Here is a 15,379-nt window from a genome sequence, read left to right as displayed (position 1 = left end):
ACTCCCTAGCTGCTCTGTAAAGTGGCCAGGAGGTAGCATGAAGGGAACCTTCGTGGTCATCCATGCTATCTCCAGCTGAACCAGCAGCATGCAGCATGTAGCAATCTGTGCTGCTGACCTCAACATTTCCTGTCTGCGGTGGTCTGTGCCTTGGGAGGGCTCTCACGCCTTCTCGTGGTCTCTGATGTCCCAGGAGAAAGCCTTCTCCATGCAGGACTTGCTCAGCATGTTCTGTGTCACGGCACCAGACTGCCCTCCTGACCTCCTTGGCCTTGCTGGCAGCGGGAGGGCTGGTGTGAAGGTGACGTAGGGGAGATGTAAAGCCATGACCAGTGGCAGTGGAGGCTAAAAGAGCTGGAGGTGCCGTTTTCCTGCTGTGCCTGTGGGACTCTCTGGGGTTCTCCATAGAGGGAGAGAGAGGACACTCCCTTGCCCTGGGGAAGGTGAAGAGGAAGCATCATCCTGGATGGCACAAGAGCCATAAGGGACAAGTTTCCGAGTTCAGCCCTGCTGCAGGGACAAGGACCTGGATGGGGTATGAGCTCGGTGATGATGCTGAGGCAGGGATGTTGAAGGGGAGGTGGAAGGCCCTTGCTCACTCACTCATGCTTTCTGGTGCTGCTCTATCAGTTCCTGTATCACTGACTCATCTGGGCAGCAGACTGCCCCTGAGCATCCCTGGTGGGGATGTGAGATGGGGTAGGCATGTGGCTGGAGGCAGAGGGAAAGGCACCTTCAAGAGCAGAGAGTCTGGGGAGGTGGGTGTCAGAAGTGGGGGTCACACCCTAGTTTGAGACTCTGGGGCACGTGGGGTGGGAGGAGGTGCAACACACAGTCCCGCTTTGGAGAGGCAGGGTGGGTTTGAAGGGCGAGAGCAGACATCCAGAGCAGTGCCCAAGGGAAAAGCCGGGCTGGGAGAATTCCCGGGGAAACATTCCCTGGGAGATTCCCAAGAGCAATATATAGGACCCCGCATCTTAGCTTGTGCAGAGCCCACACGCGTGCCACCGTCCCCTCCTCCTTCCCCCGCAGGAGCGCGGGGCTGAGCAGGGCTGGGCTGTCGCAGAGGCGCGGGGAAAACCGTCAACCAACAGGTTTGTTCTCCCGGCTCAGCTGTTTGTCACCTCGGAGGTGTCTAAGCCTGGCGATGGGCTGGGGACGCAACTCCCCGGGCCAGACCCCGGGGCTCCCCGCTCTCCATCCTCCATCCCCTTCCTCCCCCGGGGCTGTCGCCCCGCCCCACGCCCGGAGGCGGGACCGGGGCCGGGGCCGGGGCCAGGGCCGGACGGGAGCAAGAGGCGCAGGTGGCGAGGGAGCGGCGCCGCAGGGATGGCAGCAGCCGCTGCGTGCCCTGCAGCCCCGCGCCCGCCGCTCGCCTCGGCCCCGCGGCCCCTGGCCTGGCTGCCGGGGCCGCTGCCTTCTGGGCGCCTCATGCCTTCGGTCCAGACTTCTCACCGATGGTTCTGATCTCCTTTGCCGCCCCGACGACGCGCAGCCTGGGACCCTCAGGCTCGCCTCCGAGAGTGGGATGCCTGCTTTCCTTCTGGCAGGCTGTGCCAGCCGCCCGCAAGGCTCCTCGGGGTATTTTCCCATCCCTTGCCCCCGCCTCACTGGGTCCTCGAGCTCTCTTAGTCTGTAAAAATCTGCCCTCCCGCTTCACCAGTATCCTCTGGGGCTGCTGTTTCTTTGGCTTTCTGGTCTTCACCCAGCCTATTCCTTGGCCACATCCTCCTCAGACCTCACTTTTGTCTGGTCCTGCCCCTTCGGAGGCTTCGAGAAGGGCAGAGAGCTTCACGTGGAGGCACAGGCAGAGGTTGTCCTCCCTCAGCAGGATCCTGGCTGCTGCAGGAACAGCTTGGGAGCCATGGGCCGTCGGCTGATCCGTGGTCTCTCTGGAGCTGCAGCCTTCCTGGTCAGCGTGGCTCTCCTCTCTGCGCGGCACCGAGGGGCTCAGGAAACAGCTCGGTACCCAGGGCTCCAGGAGGGGACCTTGGAGGAGTCAGAGCAACAGAGCAAAGCGAGCCCAGAGGGAGGTGGTGAGAGGGGGCAGAGGGACCCGCGAGTCCATCCTCCGGAGGGATACAGCACTGAGGGGACCCTCACCCTTGGGGACATTTTTATAGCTGTGAAGACAACCAAAAGGTTTCACCAGAGCAGGATGGAGCTGCTCCTGGACACGTGGATATCCCGGGTCAGAGAGCAGGTGAGCGTGTGGGTTTGGACTAGAGAGGGGGTGTTTGGGAACAGAGCAGGGTTGGAGTGTCGGGAGGGGAGCAATAAAGCCCAAAGGAAGGGGAAGCTGGGCGCTGCAGTCCCATCCAGCACTGAGCCTCCATTCCCCCAGTTCTCAGTTCTGTGCACGTTGAGGGGGGGATGCTACCGAGTGAACGAGTTACTGGAAGTTGCTTCATGGGAAAGGCTGGTGGAGCGGATATGGAGCTTGCTCTTAGCACGCAACACCTGCCCCTAACCTAAGCCTGATTGTTTTAGCTTGAGGTGGAAGGGATTCAACTTTTTTTTCTAACTGGGAGCCACAGACTGCCTGGGCCACAGTAGCCTGAGAGCACGGACTGTCCAGGATCTGTGTATGATGGTGGTTTTCCAGCTCCTCGTGCCATGAGTTTGTTAGCTTTCGAGCTGAGTGGCTTCTCTTAGCCCTCCATCAGTGCCCTGCATTGCATTGGTGTGGTGCAGCGGGCAGGGGAGAGAGGCAGGAGGGCCTGGAGGATCCCCTGGAGTGCAGGAGGGATGTTTGCAGCCCTGTTCCCTCCCCAGCACATCAGCACAGTCCATGCCTTGCTTTCTGGTGAAGATCCCCTCACGTGCATGACCTTGAAGTGATGCGAGCATGTATTTGATTTTTTAAAGGTTTTTTTGGCTATTTTTTGTTTTATTTGTTTTTTTTTAACTGGGGATCTGATGTTTGCACCCTTTGCTAAAGCAGAGTTTAGAGAGCTTCCTTCCTGCTAGAGGAACTGATGTGGGGCAGCATGGCGGTGGTGCCGTGCAGCCCGGCTTACTGGTGGGCAGAAGTGCTCCCCAGAGCCCGGGTACTTCTCCCCCTCCCTCCCTCACAGAGCTCTTCCTTGAGAAAGAAATCCTCTGGCAGACCCTAAAGAGTGGGGTTTTTTTGCCTCTGCCTGTGTATGATGGGTGCCTTAGAAGACAAATTCAGGCCCCAGTGAGGAAAGGGGGACCGGGGGCGGAGGTACTGAGGAGGAGAGTGCTTGAAGCAGTGCAGGGTTTTCTGGGTAAGGCTGGTTTTCCACTTCATGGTGCTGCAACTGTCTGGTCTGCTGCGGTCGTCACAGGAAGCCGTGTCCTATTTTGAGCACGCTTCCTCTCCTGCCTGCGTGTACCCCCCAGCATCTGAGATGCCCTGCTTCCTCCTCCAGATGCGCTTCTCAGCTCAGCAGGTTTCTTGGAGAAACCAAACCCCAACCACCGGGCTGCACTGGCATTGAGGGCCTGGGTCCGTTGGAGTGGGGTTTTTAAGGAGCAGCTCACCTTTCCCTCCTCATGAGGTAGACAAACAGCCTCCTGGCCGTGCCACTGTTAAGAGGGGTTAGGCACTATTTCCCCACATTCACCTGACCCCCTCTGTTTGGCAGACAGACAATGTCCAAACCTGGGGAGAGGTGTTGAATTTTCCATGCTGCTGCCAGCCTCAGGGAAAGCTTCACAGGCTGAGCAGGAGAATAGGAAGGAAGGGTAGAGCATATCAGTAATTTTTAAACGGTGGGTTTTTTTCATGGCTATAATTTTTTGTTGTTGTTACAAGTTCAGTGTTTTCCTTGCCCCTCCTCAATTGTCCATGTTTTTCTTCTGCTTTTTTTTTAATGTCTTTTACTAAATGGCCTTGAGGGCAGAGGAGTGGGGGCGGGGAGGGAGGTAAAGAGAAGTACATGAAAATCAAAAGCCTTTTTATTTATTAGGAAAAATACTGCTGCTGGAGGGGTATTTTTTTGAGGGTGTGGTGAAGGGTTAGATTTGAAAGCTTGACAATATAGAAACCTTGCTCAGCAAAGTAGCGCTCTCAATTTGCAAAGGATGTTTAATTGTTGTGAGGCTGAGGATAAGGCACCAAACCTCCTGTTAGCAAGTCTTTGTGGAGAAGCATAGCCTGTAAGAGCCAGTCTCAGAGACATCCAGGTCTCAGAAGCCCTGATGTGCAGAGACTGCCTCCTCCTAGGGCTGGCCCACCATCTTGCTGTCTCACTCACCCTAACTAATGGATGGAGACTGATTCAGTGGGTCCTTTGCTTCAGGTGGCCATGCTGCTGATGCCAAGCTTGGTTTCAGGGCTGATTACTTGCATGGTGTCCTCCCGGAGGAAGCAACCCAGACCTCACAGGTCAGGCTTAGGTGACTGGAACAGGAGGCAGGAACAGCTGTGGTGTTTATGGCTAGGACAGAGTGTACAGGAGCCAAATTAAAAGTCCTCTGTGTTGGACCAGGTCAGGGTAGACAATAAGAGAGGGAGAGATTTTATCTGAAGCTGCGCCATTTAAACAGAAAGCACTTGGTGGGACAGAGAAGGGGAAATGTGAAGTGAGCAGTCTTTGCTGGACCATGCTCTGCCTCTTGAGAACTGAGCCATGATAAACTTTCCACTGGAGCTAGATGTGGAAGTGAAAACCTTTTCCTCAGAAAAGGTTTTGGCTAAACAGAAGTGTTGGTTTTAATGACTGTTTAGGCTGGATGGCATCTTGGAGTAGCTTATGATCTCGATCCTAGTGGTTCTGCTGGAGATAGGTCTAGGTTTCTGGTCTGAAATGACATTTTGTTTGGTGACATAAATAATTCTAGCACTTCCCCTCCTTTCAGAAACCCAGACATCAAACTGATTGAAATGAAACCTTTGAGTGACCCATCCTGAGCTGGCTTTTACGTTTTCAGTGTTGTGAGCATACCATAGATTTTGAATCTGTTTCCTGGGCAGGACACAACAGTAACCTTGCTGTGGAGTTTGCATTTTGGAGGGCATTTCTGCCCAGAGGAAAGATACCTTGGGAACCTGGGGCATGAACATGTCCCTGGATTGTCAGGTTCTCCATCTTTATTCCCTTTTCCTAGTTTTCCCTTGCTTTCCCAGTTCAGGATGAAGAGGTCTGGAAGTCTACTGTTTATGCATTGCGTGGGCTCTTAAGTTCATAGAAAGCTGTCAGGCAAAGCAATTTGACACTGGTGGCTCCATATCACTGCTTGCACTGCCATCCAGCAGACGTCCTTTCCCAACCAGCCATCTTTTCCACTCCAGCATGGAAGGATGCTTTTAGGGCTGCATCCCTCCACAGGCCCGGATCGGCTGCCCCACAGTAGCGCTGACAGGCATCCTGACCCAATCTCAGTGTGCTGAGGCACCATGATGGGAGATCCTCCATGGCCTGGTCCGGTGGAGGTGGGTGGGTATGGTGGGAAGGCTGCTTCTGTCTACCCTGTTTGCCTGCAGGGATACAAGTGATACTGGATCTTCCCCTGCTTGCATGTCTTCAAGCGCAGAAAGTAGGTCTGTTGTGGCCAGAGAGACCTTCTGAACCTCTTCCAGGCTTCATTAGCATGGACAACAATGGCTTTTCCTTGAGAAAGACCTGTGTAACTGGGCCAAGTGGTCCTCTGGCAGGTTTTTAGCTGGGGCTCTTTTCTCTGTCTCCTGCATCCCAGCTATGGTGTGTGGCTTTGCTGAGGGACACATGGCAGCGGTCACTCGGGTGCCGACAGCAGCTGCTCTTCTAGGTTGCCCACTCTCAGGGGCGTGAGGGATGGATTGATAGGGATGCAGGCAGCTGCCTTTGCTATTGCAGTTTCCTTTAGGACAGGACCAGGGCACATGCTCCATGATCTGGAGATCAGAGTTTGGGAGAGCCAGAGAAATCAAATTTGCCTAGTCCACACACTGAGAGCCTCCCGTTTCCAGTTGTTTTGGACAGTCTGGTAGTGACAATATTCCTTCATCCTTGGATTCCCACAGAAACATGTTGTGAGCATTTGCTTCCTTGCATCAAGAGAAAACTGGTAACATTGGAATAACTTTCACAGCACAAAAATCTGGGAAAAGATGCAGATTCCTATTTGAATTCAATCGGATGTTAGACATGTGGTTTCTAGTCAGGTTTGTATAGGTAAGCAAGTAATTTCCAGCAGAAACGTTTCTGGTTTGTTTGGTTTGATTTCTTGGTTTTTTTTTTTTCCATGTCAGAAAGTTTCAGTGGTTTGAGAATTTAATTCTTTTCTTTGGATGAAAGATTTGTCATAGTGGAAATTTCTGTCTCTGACACGCTGGCAAGGGAAATCCCGTGCCGATGACAATCCCTGTCTCGCCTGGAAGTTGTGATGTGGTCCCCTGACCCAGAGCAATGCTACCTAATTGCTTCTTGTCTCATGATCACTTTGAAAGTGGTTTTAATAAGAGACATTACCAGTGGGGTGGGAATGCGTACATGGCCCATTGCTGCGGCTCAGCCCTTGGAGGGTAGTTTAAGTCAAGTCAATGTAGCACATACATCTGAGATCATGAAACCATCCTGCTGTCTCTGCCTGAGCCAGGTGGGCTCTGAGGGTCCTGCATTGCTTTCTTTTCACGTGCAGAGCAGAGGTAGGGGTGGGTGTGGGGAGATTCTTTTCTCCTTATCAGAGCCTTTGGGAGCAATGAGGGCTCCTGGAGCTGTTGTCTGCCTGCCTTGTCTCCTTTGTCCCTGGCCAGGTGCTGTGCTTAACCAGCCTGTGGGCAGCTGGTGGAGAAACTGTTTACGGCTCACGACTCCCTTTTGATTTCTTGAAAGCCCATTTTCTGCCTGAGGAAAGCTTTTCTCCACAGACCCTGATCCCTGCCTGGCCTTGAAGGGGGGGAGATGTGCCACATAATGGCATTGAGGGGGATTAGAGGGTGGAGGAAGAGGAGGAGGCGGGAAATGGCAGGGGGCTGTGCACACTTAGCATCCTTTTAACCCAGAGCATCTTTCAACCACCCTGCTTTCTTTTTTCTGCCTCTGACACCTAAGCCAGGGTGTTCCTTTGCTCTGTCACTCAGTGTTGTGAGGCCCTTTCTCCCACATCCCCAGGTGGCAGGGAGCGGGGCATGGTTAATGAAGTCACACAAGCGCTGAGGATTGTGCCATGCAGGAAAAGGGAGCATGGCCAGCCCTCTGCTCAGCTGCTGCCTGGGAGGAGGACGCAGGCACAGAGTGGGGTGACCGTGGTGAGCGTGTCCAGCTGTGAGGAGGAAGGGGTGGGTGGCCAGGAGCAGTACCAGCTCAAGTCCTAAGAGTAACTTCCTTTCCTTGTTTCTCCAGACCTATGTCTTCACCGATGAAGAAGATGATGGCCTGAAAAGAAGAATGGGTAACAGCCTGTCCTATAACACCACCTTCCCCCAGCTTTCAGCCATGGCCATGGGAGGGGATCCAGTGTGAAGACTGGGTCTTCTACTCCAGCACTGCTTCTTGAAGCACACTCCTTGCCATGTCCCATGGCAGGGCCCCAAGCTGCAGTGGTGACAATGTGGTGTAGCTGGCTCACCCCAGGGCATGCAGCCAACTGAAGGCAGGGTGCTGTCTGCCTTAAACCATCCATGGGTGAAAACAGCCCACGAGAGAGCCACTTCAGCCCCTGCAGCCTGACTGGCAGTGAGAAGCGTGGATAAGTGGTTGGCAGGTGTCCTAGGCTTGGCAAGATGCTTGGCTTCCTCCAGGTTTCATCTCCTGGTAGGGGCAAAAATGGAGCCCATGTCAGCATGGGCTTGGGTGTCTGTTTGAGAGGTGCTGCCAGGGGGCTGGCTGTGAATAAACCACTTCTATCCCACTTTCCCAGGACTGTGCAAAGTGGGCCAGCCCTGAGTCACATCTTTCTCTGTTCTGGCAGGTGACCATGCCATCTTCACCAACTGCTCTGCCGAGCACAGTCACCTGGCCCTCTCCTGCAAGATGGCTGCTGAGTTCGATACCTTCCTGGCCAGTGGCCGGAGGTGAGGCAGGGCTGCCATGGGGGGACCTCTGAGAGCAACAGGCACCCTCCTTACCCCAAACCTCTTGTGTCTTCGTTTCTGTCTCCTCCCAGCTGGTTTTGCCATTTGGATGATGACAACTACCTGAACCCTCAGGCCCTCCTGAAGCTTTTGTCCTCCTTCTCTGCAACGTGGGATGTTTACCTGGGGAAGCCCAGCTTGAACCGACCCATCCAGGCATCTGAAACACTGCCAAACAACCAGACGGTACGGCCGGCGGCGGTAGTGCGGGGGCCAAGGGGTTGGTTGTACTGCTCTGGCTCATTGGCTCTAGGTGTACCCCTAAGGAGAGACAGGTCCCAAGAGCAACAGGCAACAGCTGAAAAGTCCCTGGTGTTGTCTGAACACAGTGAACCTTAGGGAAGAGCCCCACGTTGCTTCTACCCCTCTGGTGCGTCCAGCAGGAATTTGGCTACTCCAGATATGAAGAGGTCAAAATCCATGCTGTTCTGCTGGCAAGTCTTTCTTCTGGGCAGCAGTCAGGGATCTGGGATGATAATAGGGCTGTGTTTATCCTGGCATCAAGGCTGAGTTTCCAGCATTCCTATCTCGGGGAGTATTGTATCATCTGAGCCTCTGCCGTTGATTTTGTCTCCAGAAATCTGTGCACTTCTGGTTTGCCACGGGAGGGGCTGGGTTCTGCATCAGCCGCAAGCTGGCAAGCAAGATGGTGCCATGGGCCAGGTGAGCTGTGCAGCTGGTGAGTATGGGAGCCTTTGGGGGTGAGGAGCATGGCAACACATGAATTCCCAGCAGATCTGGAGTTGGGTGTGTGATGTTTGCAAGGGTGCAGAGTGCCGCATGCCACGTGTCTGCAAGCACATGGGAGTGGAGAAAGGATGTAGTGGGTGGATCTGAGGCCTAGTTATAAAGAGGCAAGAGATAGCACGTCAGCAAACGTGATCATAGGATGACATACTCTCCCCTTGCCAACTCCTCTCAGCTCTTTATTGTTCCCCAACACTCCTTGTCGTCAGCTTCCTCTGATTCTTCTCCCAAGTTCTTCCTTGTCTGCTTATCTCCTCCTGCCTTAATCTTCCTCTTTGCGACCTCCTAATTGCTTACTGTGTTGAGTTTTAGGCCTCTCACTGCGAGAAGGACATTAAGATGCTGGAGCATGTCCAGAGATGGGAAACGAAGCTGGTAAAGGGTCTGGAGCACAAGTCTGATGAGGTATGGCTGAGGGAACTGGGAATGTTTAGCCTGGAGAAGAGGAGGCTGAGAGGACAGACACATCATCACTTTCAACAACTATGTGCGAGGAGGTTGCAGTGAGGTTGGGATTGGTCTCTTCAGTAATGAATGATTGGACAAGAGGAAATGGCCTCAAGTTGCACCAGGGGAGGTGCAACCACTAAACCACATCCCTCAGCATCTCATCTATGCATAATTTAAATATCTCCAGGGATGGGGACTCCATCACCTCCCTGGGCAGCCTGTGCCGGTGTCTGACAACCATCTTGGTGAAAAAGTTCTCCCTAATCTCCAATCTAAACCTCCCCTGGCTCAACTTGGTGCCATTTCCTCTCGACCTGTCACTTTTTACTTGGGAGATCAACCCCCACCTTTCTACAGCCTCCTTTCAGGTAGTAGCAGAAAGTGATCATGTCTACCCTCAGCCTCCTCCAGCTTAAACACCTCCAGTTCCCTCAACCATGTCTCATCAGACTTGTCCTCCAGACCCTTCACCAGCTTCATTGCCCATCTCTGGACACTCTTCAGCACCTCAATGTCCTTCTTGCAGTGAGGGGCCCAGAACTGAACACAGTATTCAAGGTGCAGCCTCAGCAGTACTGAGTACAGGGGACAATCACTTCCCTGTTTCTACTGGCCACACTACTTTGGATCCAAGTCAGGGTGCCATTGGCCTGACATCAGGGACAGCACACGGCAATCAGTGGGACAGCAGCGCTGGGAGTGGTCAAAGAGCAAACACGTTCCCAAATTTTTGCAGGTGGAACTCAGAGATTCCTTGCCTACTTCCCAATTTACTCTGCTTCTCAGTGAAGTCCTTTGTTCATCTCCCACCCAAGGAGATGCCTACCTTTGTCCTAACTCATGCAGCCCTACTCTCTTCCAGTGGCAGGAACTTCCTGAGCACTTCAGAGCTCATCCGCTTGCCAGATGACTGCACCGTGGGTTACATCATTGAGTGTAAGGTTGGCGGGCATCTCCTGCCCAATGCCCTCTTCCATTCCCACCTGGAGAACCTGCAGCTCATCCCCCCGTCTCAGCTCACACAGCAGGTGAGGAGGGGAAAAAGAGCAAGAGAGAAGTGGGTGAGGAAGGGGAAGTGGAAGGGAGCGTTGCGCCAGTTGCCTGCTCTTTAGGAGAGGCTTTTCTGACAAATGCACCTTTGAAATAAGGAGCAGATGTTGCCTGCAGCCCAGATGACACAGTCACAGTGTCCCTGGGGTGGGGAGCACGTGTGTGGGGAGTGATGGGAGGAGGATTGAGGGCATCCCTGAGGGAACGTGGCACAAGGACAAGCAGGAATGGGGAATTGGGGAAGGGGCTTTGACATGGTACATCTGCCTAGTGTGGGAGATAACAAGGGGTGTAGGGACCTTGGAGAGGCAAAAGACTAGCACAGTGGACTGTCATGGAAAGGAAGACAGGAGAGATGTGGAAAGCAGAGGTAGAGAAGGAAACAGAATGGGAGCTTCTGTTGCCCAAGGCAAGTTCCTTGCTCCTGAACTCACCTCATCCTCCCTGGTCCTTTCTCACCATCTTTCTTTGCAGGTCACCCTCAGCTACGGTGTCTTTGAGAACAAGCTCAATGTTATTGAACTCAGTGGCCCCTTCTCACCCCAAGAGGATCCCTCAAGGTACGAGCCACCAGTGCTCTGGGTGTTGCAGCAGTGGGAGCCCTCAGACAGAAGTCTGGAAGGGTGAAGGCAGCCAAAAGGGGTGCAGGAGGTGACGAAAACCTTGCAGTCACGTGGCTTATTGAGAGAGGGGTATACCAGCATTGAGCTGTTTGTGACTGCTTACAGACTTTGCAAACCTTTTTTGAATGAGTGGGAAGAAAGGGATTATTTGGACATTTTATTTGGACAATTCCTGAGCCAAAAATATTGCTGTTCATTTCACATTTTGAGACTGGTCACGCTAACCTTTTACCTCTGGGACGGGAACAGAAATGTTCTTTTAAACTCAGGAGAGGAAATTCTGCTCCCTTTTTGTCATTTTTTTTGTGCTTTGTTTTGCTGAGAAAACTGAAGGGGAGAAAAAAAAAAAAGAAGAAGGTGCACTTCAGGCTGACTGCAAACAAAAGCGTTCTTTGATTTACCTTCTCTGCTTTGAGTGAACAAACCTAAAGTTGTTATTTGCAGAGCATGGGTAGGAAGCTGCTGGCTGGAGATAGCAGGGGTGGGAAGCAGATGGGTAATGAAAAGAGCAATCAACAGAAGCATGTAGTGGGGGCTGGTGCAGTGCCTGGCTCCCTGTCTGTGATCAGGGTGAGCCGTAGGCTTGAGCTACCTGGTCTGGAGCTGGATTCCATTGTTTTGGGGAGACTTGACTGCTTGGCTTTGCTGAGAAAAGACATTTTGAGGTGAACAACCAGTCCTGGAGCTCTGTAGTGTGAGGGTGGGCTCCTCATGTGGGATGGGATGGTGAAGGAGAGGTCTTCTATTCTCCAGCTGTGTGCTGGTGTAAAAAGTGTCACCTGACCTTCCCTCGCTTTCTCCCCAGCAGGTTTCGATCGCTCCACTGCCATCTCTATCCAGACACCTCCTGGTGCCTGCAGGCTGCTGGCTGGTGATGGCTGAGCCTCAGCTGCACTGAGGCCTGAGGACATCCATTCACCTTGTTCATGTAAGGAGTGGGACACTGAAGAAACTTGGTGATCCCCATTTCCTCTTTTCTGTGTTGACTGTGTGATGGCTTCTTTGGTCCTTGCTGAATACCAGTGACACAGGACAAGAGACAAGATCTGTCCCAAAGATGGATAACGTGGGCTGGACACTTGGATAGTCTGGGCTATGTACAAGGGATGGGTGCAATGTGCCTGCCTGGGCAGATCAAGGATTGTGTAGTGACTGCTGGGCATCTGGGTAGAGACAGAGTCCTGCTGCTGCTCCTTGCTCCTTGATTCATCTTGGTGGGCTAGAAAGGCCCTGGGTATGGGTAACCAGTCCCCAACTGAGGATAACTGATAATGTGTTGTGGCTTCATCCTCTCTGAGAAAGCCCTCTTCCTCTATATCTGCCTGTGCTTCCCCCACAACCTGCTCTCCTTAGATGCAGGCCCTTGGCTGAGTCTCTGCTCAGTTGAGGTCTATAGAAATGGAAAATATGCCCATTTCTGTGCCGAATGAGCACTGGAAAAGGGTAGTCCTTGCTTGTCAGAGGGGAGATGAGCAGGAAATACAAAGACACTCGGGCTGGAGAGAGAAGAGAGTGTGGGGTAGGGGAGCCAGGAGGAGACAGACCGAGATGAGGATAATTCCTGCACTGAACATTGAAGGCTTGATCTTGTATGGCCCTGCATTATTCCTCTCTTTTTACCTTCTTGATATGGGGTCAGGATAATCTCTTGCTCTAATTACCAACCTGTCGTCTGAGATTAGACTCCAGCTCCTACCTGTGAGAGAGGAGACATAAAGGATTAGAACCAGCTGAAAGAGAGGAGAAAGGAAGAGATGGAGAAGGAGTGCTCAGGAGCGGATTAGAGGTTACAACTTTATAATCTTCCTTGTGCCCTGACCAAAAAAAAAAGTCATGGAGGAATGGAAATAGCAAGGCAAAGAGCTTTTTATCTCTGCATTTCTTTCCTCCAGATGCTAAGAGCAGCTTTCTGCCTTCCTGCTGCCTCTGCTGGACGCAACAGGGGGAAGGAGCAGGCCCAAATAGGTTGCAGAGCTTTCTGGCATGTTTGTGGAGAGTCGTTTTCTCTGTACAGAGCCTGGCACGAAAGCTGGGCAATAAACTTTGGCACCATTTTGTGCTTGTACGCACGGTTAAATGGCTGGGGGAGAGCGTTGCAGGGAGAACTGGAAGGCAAAGGGGTGGTTTTAAATGGCAGGTGATGCCACAAATAGGTATTGCTCTTTAAAGAGCATTTGAAAACACACTGCTGGGATCTGTGAATGATTCCTGTAATCTCCAGATGAAAGGACAAATGCCTTTTCTGTGAAGAGCTGCTCAGCTTTGATGCTGCTGATGTTACTAAGCCCGCTGCTGGTGGGCTGGAAGAGCCAAAGGTGACTATCACTCTGCCTCTACCATTTTGAAAACCGGCCACCCTGTTGCCTCCTCCCACCCTTCCAAGCACCAGCACCTCCTACACAGCACACACGGGGTTTAAAGGAGGCATCCTTCCACCTCTGCAAAAGGGGATCTAGAAATGAATGAGCACTTTAGTTTCTGGAGAAGCAGAGAGCAGGAGCCTGTTGATCGGTTTTCCAGCTTGATCATTCTTATCAGCATTTAACCAGCCTGTGAAGCAGCAGAGAACCCTGCTTCCTTCTCTTTCACAACATGCCTTTGAACTGGAAATTCATCCTGAGCAGGGACAGGGGCTAGCTGATGTCAATGACCATTCTTGAGTTGTGCAAAACGCTTGGCTCACACAGCTACGTGAACCTAGGAAACGTGCAGCTCCAGAGACTGAACCTATGAACCATGCAGCACAAAACAGAGACACTCAACTATTGGAAGACAGATACAGCATGAAGAAACCCTGCCCTAAAGGGCAAATGGTTTGGTTTGACTTCCACCAGACGAAAAGTGCTTGTATGAGAAGAAACAAGAGTCTTCAAGAGACTTCTACGCTACCTGGGTATCTCCTTTTTTTCCTCATTCAAACTTTCAGCTATTGTTAATCGAGACTTTGAGTTAGAAAGCCATGTTGTAGATGTTCTGGTGGCAGTCAAAGCAAAACATGAGTCATGTGCCTGGAGAAGCAAAGCCTAGAGAAACAAGTACAAGCAGCTTCATTTCCCTGGGAAAAAGCAAAGCAGAGAAACTGGAAGTCCACTTTGGATCCTGGCCTCAGCTGGTCAGAATTCACCTGGTACCTTCTGCATGGCTGAAGATCGGATGTTTAAATGGGTTGAGTCCTTGAGCGGCTGCATGGGGACCAGTTTAAGACTGGGCTTTGTTGCTGGAGCAGTGCCACTTCTGTGGAAAATGTCTTGTCCCATAAGGAAACCAAGAACAGATGAGAAAATGTCTGGGGCAGGACATCTCTTGGGCTGTAGAGAAACGGATGACAGAAGAGTCCTCTCATGCCTGTGACGCCAATGCGCTGGGAAGAAAATAGCTTCTCGGAGCTGACAAAAGAAACCAGGTTTTCTCTAAGAACAGAGAGACAGCTTAAGGGGACATTCACCACATGAAATCTGATCAACGTTAAAACCCGAGTTAAAATTAGTTTCAGGAATGGTTCCTGCCCCTGGGGCTTGCTGTCAGATGCTGTGGTTTTACAGTCTCGTTTTCCTGGTTTATTGAAATGTTTAGCTGCTTGGGAAGATGAGAAACAATCTCACGTGAAACTTTTCACAGGGCTGTCTTTTTTTATTCTCCTTCATGGTTTTCTGATGTAACATTTAAAGTTTTTGGAAAGGTTCCACTGGGTCTAATGTGATTTTTCTCCTTGTTTTTTCCCCCCTCTCTCTCTTTCCCTTCCTCCATCTCATGCTCCCTTTTCTCATTGCAAGGAAGAAAAAAAAAATATAACTCTCTCAAGAATTAAAAGGGATGGAGATGTGGTCTTTATATTTTACTGGGGAAAAAATGGGGTCAAAGTCAAAGGTGTTGGCATGACCCTGCTGTTGTACAACATTAAGTGTAGCTCAAGGTTTCAAGCACTCAGACCTCCACCTGCCCAACACCATAGCAACCGGCACTATTAGTGGTGTTTAAGCTGTATACTGAAGAGTCAGAAAAAGGAGAAGGGGGGAGGGGAGGAAGCAGTTACATTATTTGAAATGTAAAGTATTAAGTGAGGCTTTCATGTTAACAATATCCTTCTTTCACTTTCCCCTTAGCTGTGAAGAATTTTTATAAGGAAACCCCTGTTTGACAGTGAGAAAAATGCTAATGACTAGCCTTTCTTCAGGGGGAAAAGACAAGTTAGTTGAAATAGGTGGGAAACTGCAGTTGTTGCTAAAGACCTGAAGAGGAGAGAGAAAAGCAATGCTAGGCAATGCTTCTGTCTCCGGTGCCCACTTCTCTTAACAGCTCTGCTGCCAGAGAAAAATGGATTTCTAATCCACCACTCTGGGATTTACCCAACCATACCCGGATAGCAGCTTTCAGCTCTCTCCCCAGACGCAGCCTTCAAAAGACGTGCAGTTTATTAAGCAGAAGCCGTGAGGTGCGAAAGAGAAATGGGAGGAAAGGAGGTTGGAGGGAAAGAAACCATTGAGTG

At 51.6% G+C, this 15,379-nt stretch overlaps 1 protein-coding gene across 3 annotated transcripts; it reads left to right on the top strand.

Moving 5' to 3' along the window:
* The first annotated feature begins 1,339 nt into the window (after window positions 1–1,339).
* On the top strand, window positions 1,340–14,665 carry MFNG (MFNG O-fucosylpeptide 3-beta-N-acetylglucosaminyltransferase). 3 transcript variants are annotated; one of them, XR_009820095.1, is made up of 9 exons: window positions 1,340–2,203; window positions 7,293–7,341; window positions 7,861–7,963; window positions 8,056–8,209; window positions 8,601–8,686; window positions 10,083–10,248; window positions 10,745–10,830; window positions 11,699–11,821; window positions 13,115–14,665. XR_009820095.1 is itself a non-coding variant. In XM_010205240.2 (8 exons), the coding sequence occupies exons 1-8, from the start codon at window positions 1,865–1,867 to the stop codon at window positions 11,766–11,768; spliced, it is 1,050 nt and encodes a 349-aa protein (XP_010203542.2). In that variant the 5' UTR covers window positions 1,340–1,864; the 3' UTR covers window positions 11,769–14,665. The 3 variants fall into 3 exon arrangements, 2 of the variants coding, with proteins under 2 accessions (XP_010203542.2, XP_061868104.1); XM_010205240.2 differs by having other exon boundaries at window positions 11,702–14,665; XM_062012120.1 differs by having other exon boundaries at window positions 11,699–14,665.
* Window positions 14,666–15,379: the final 714 nt, after the last annotated feature.

The sequence above is a fragment of the Colius striatus genome, chromosome 1 (genome assembly GCF_028858725.1).
Source record: "Colius striatus isolate bColStr4 chromosome 1, bColStr4.1.hap1, whole genome shotgun sequence".
In the NCBI taxonomy this organism is placed as follows: domain Eukaryota; kingdom Metazoa; phylum Chordata; class Aves; order Coliiformes; family Coliidae; genus Colius; species Colius striatus.
Note: the sequence above shows the minus strand (reverse complement) of the source record. Positions and strands in the feature narration are given on the sequence as shown.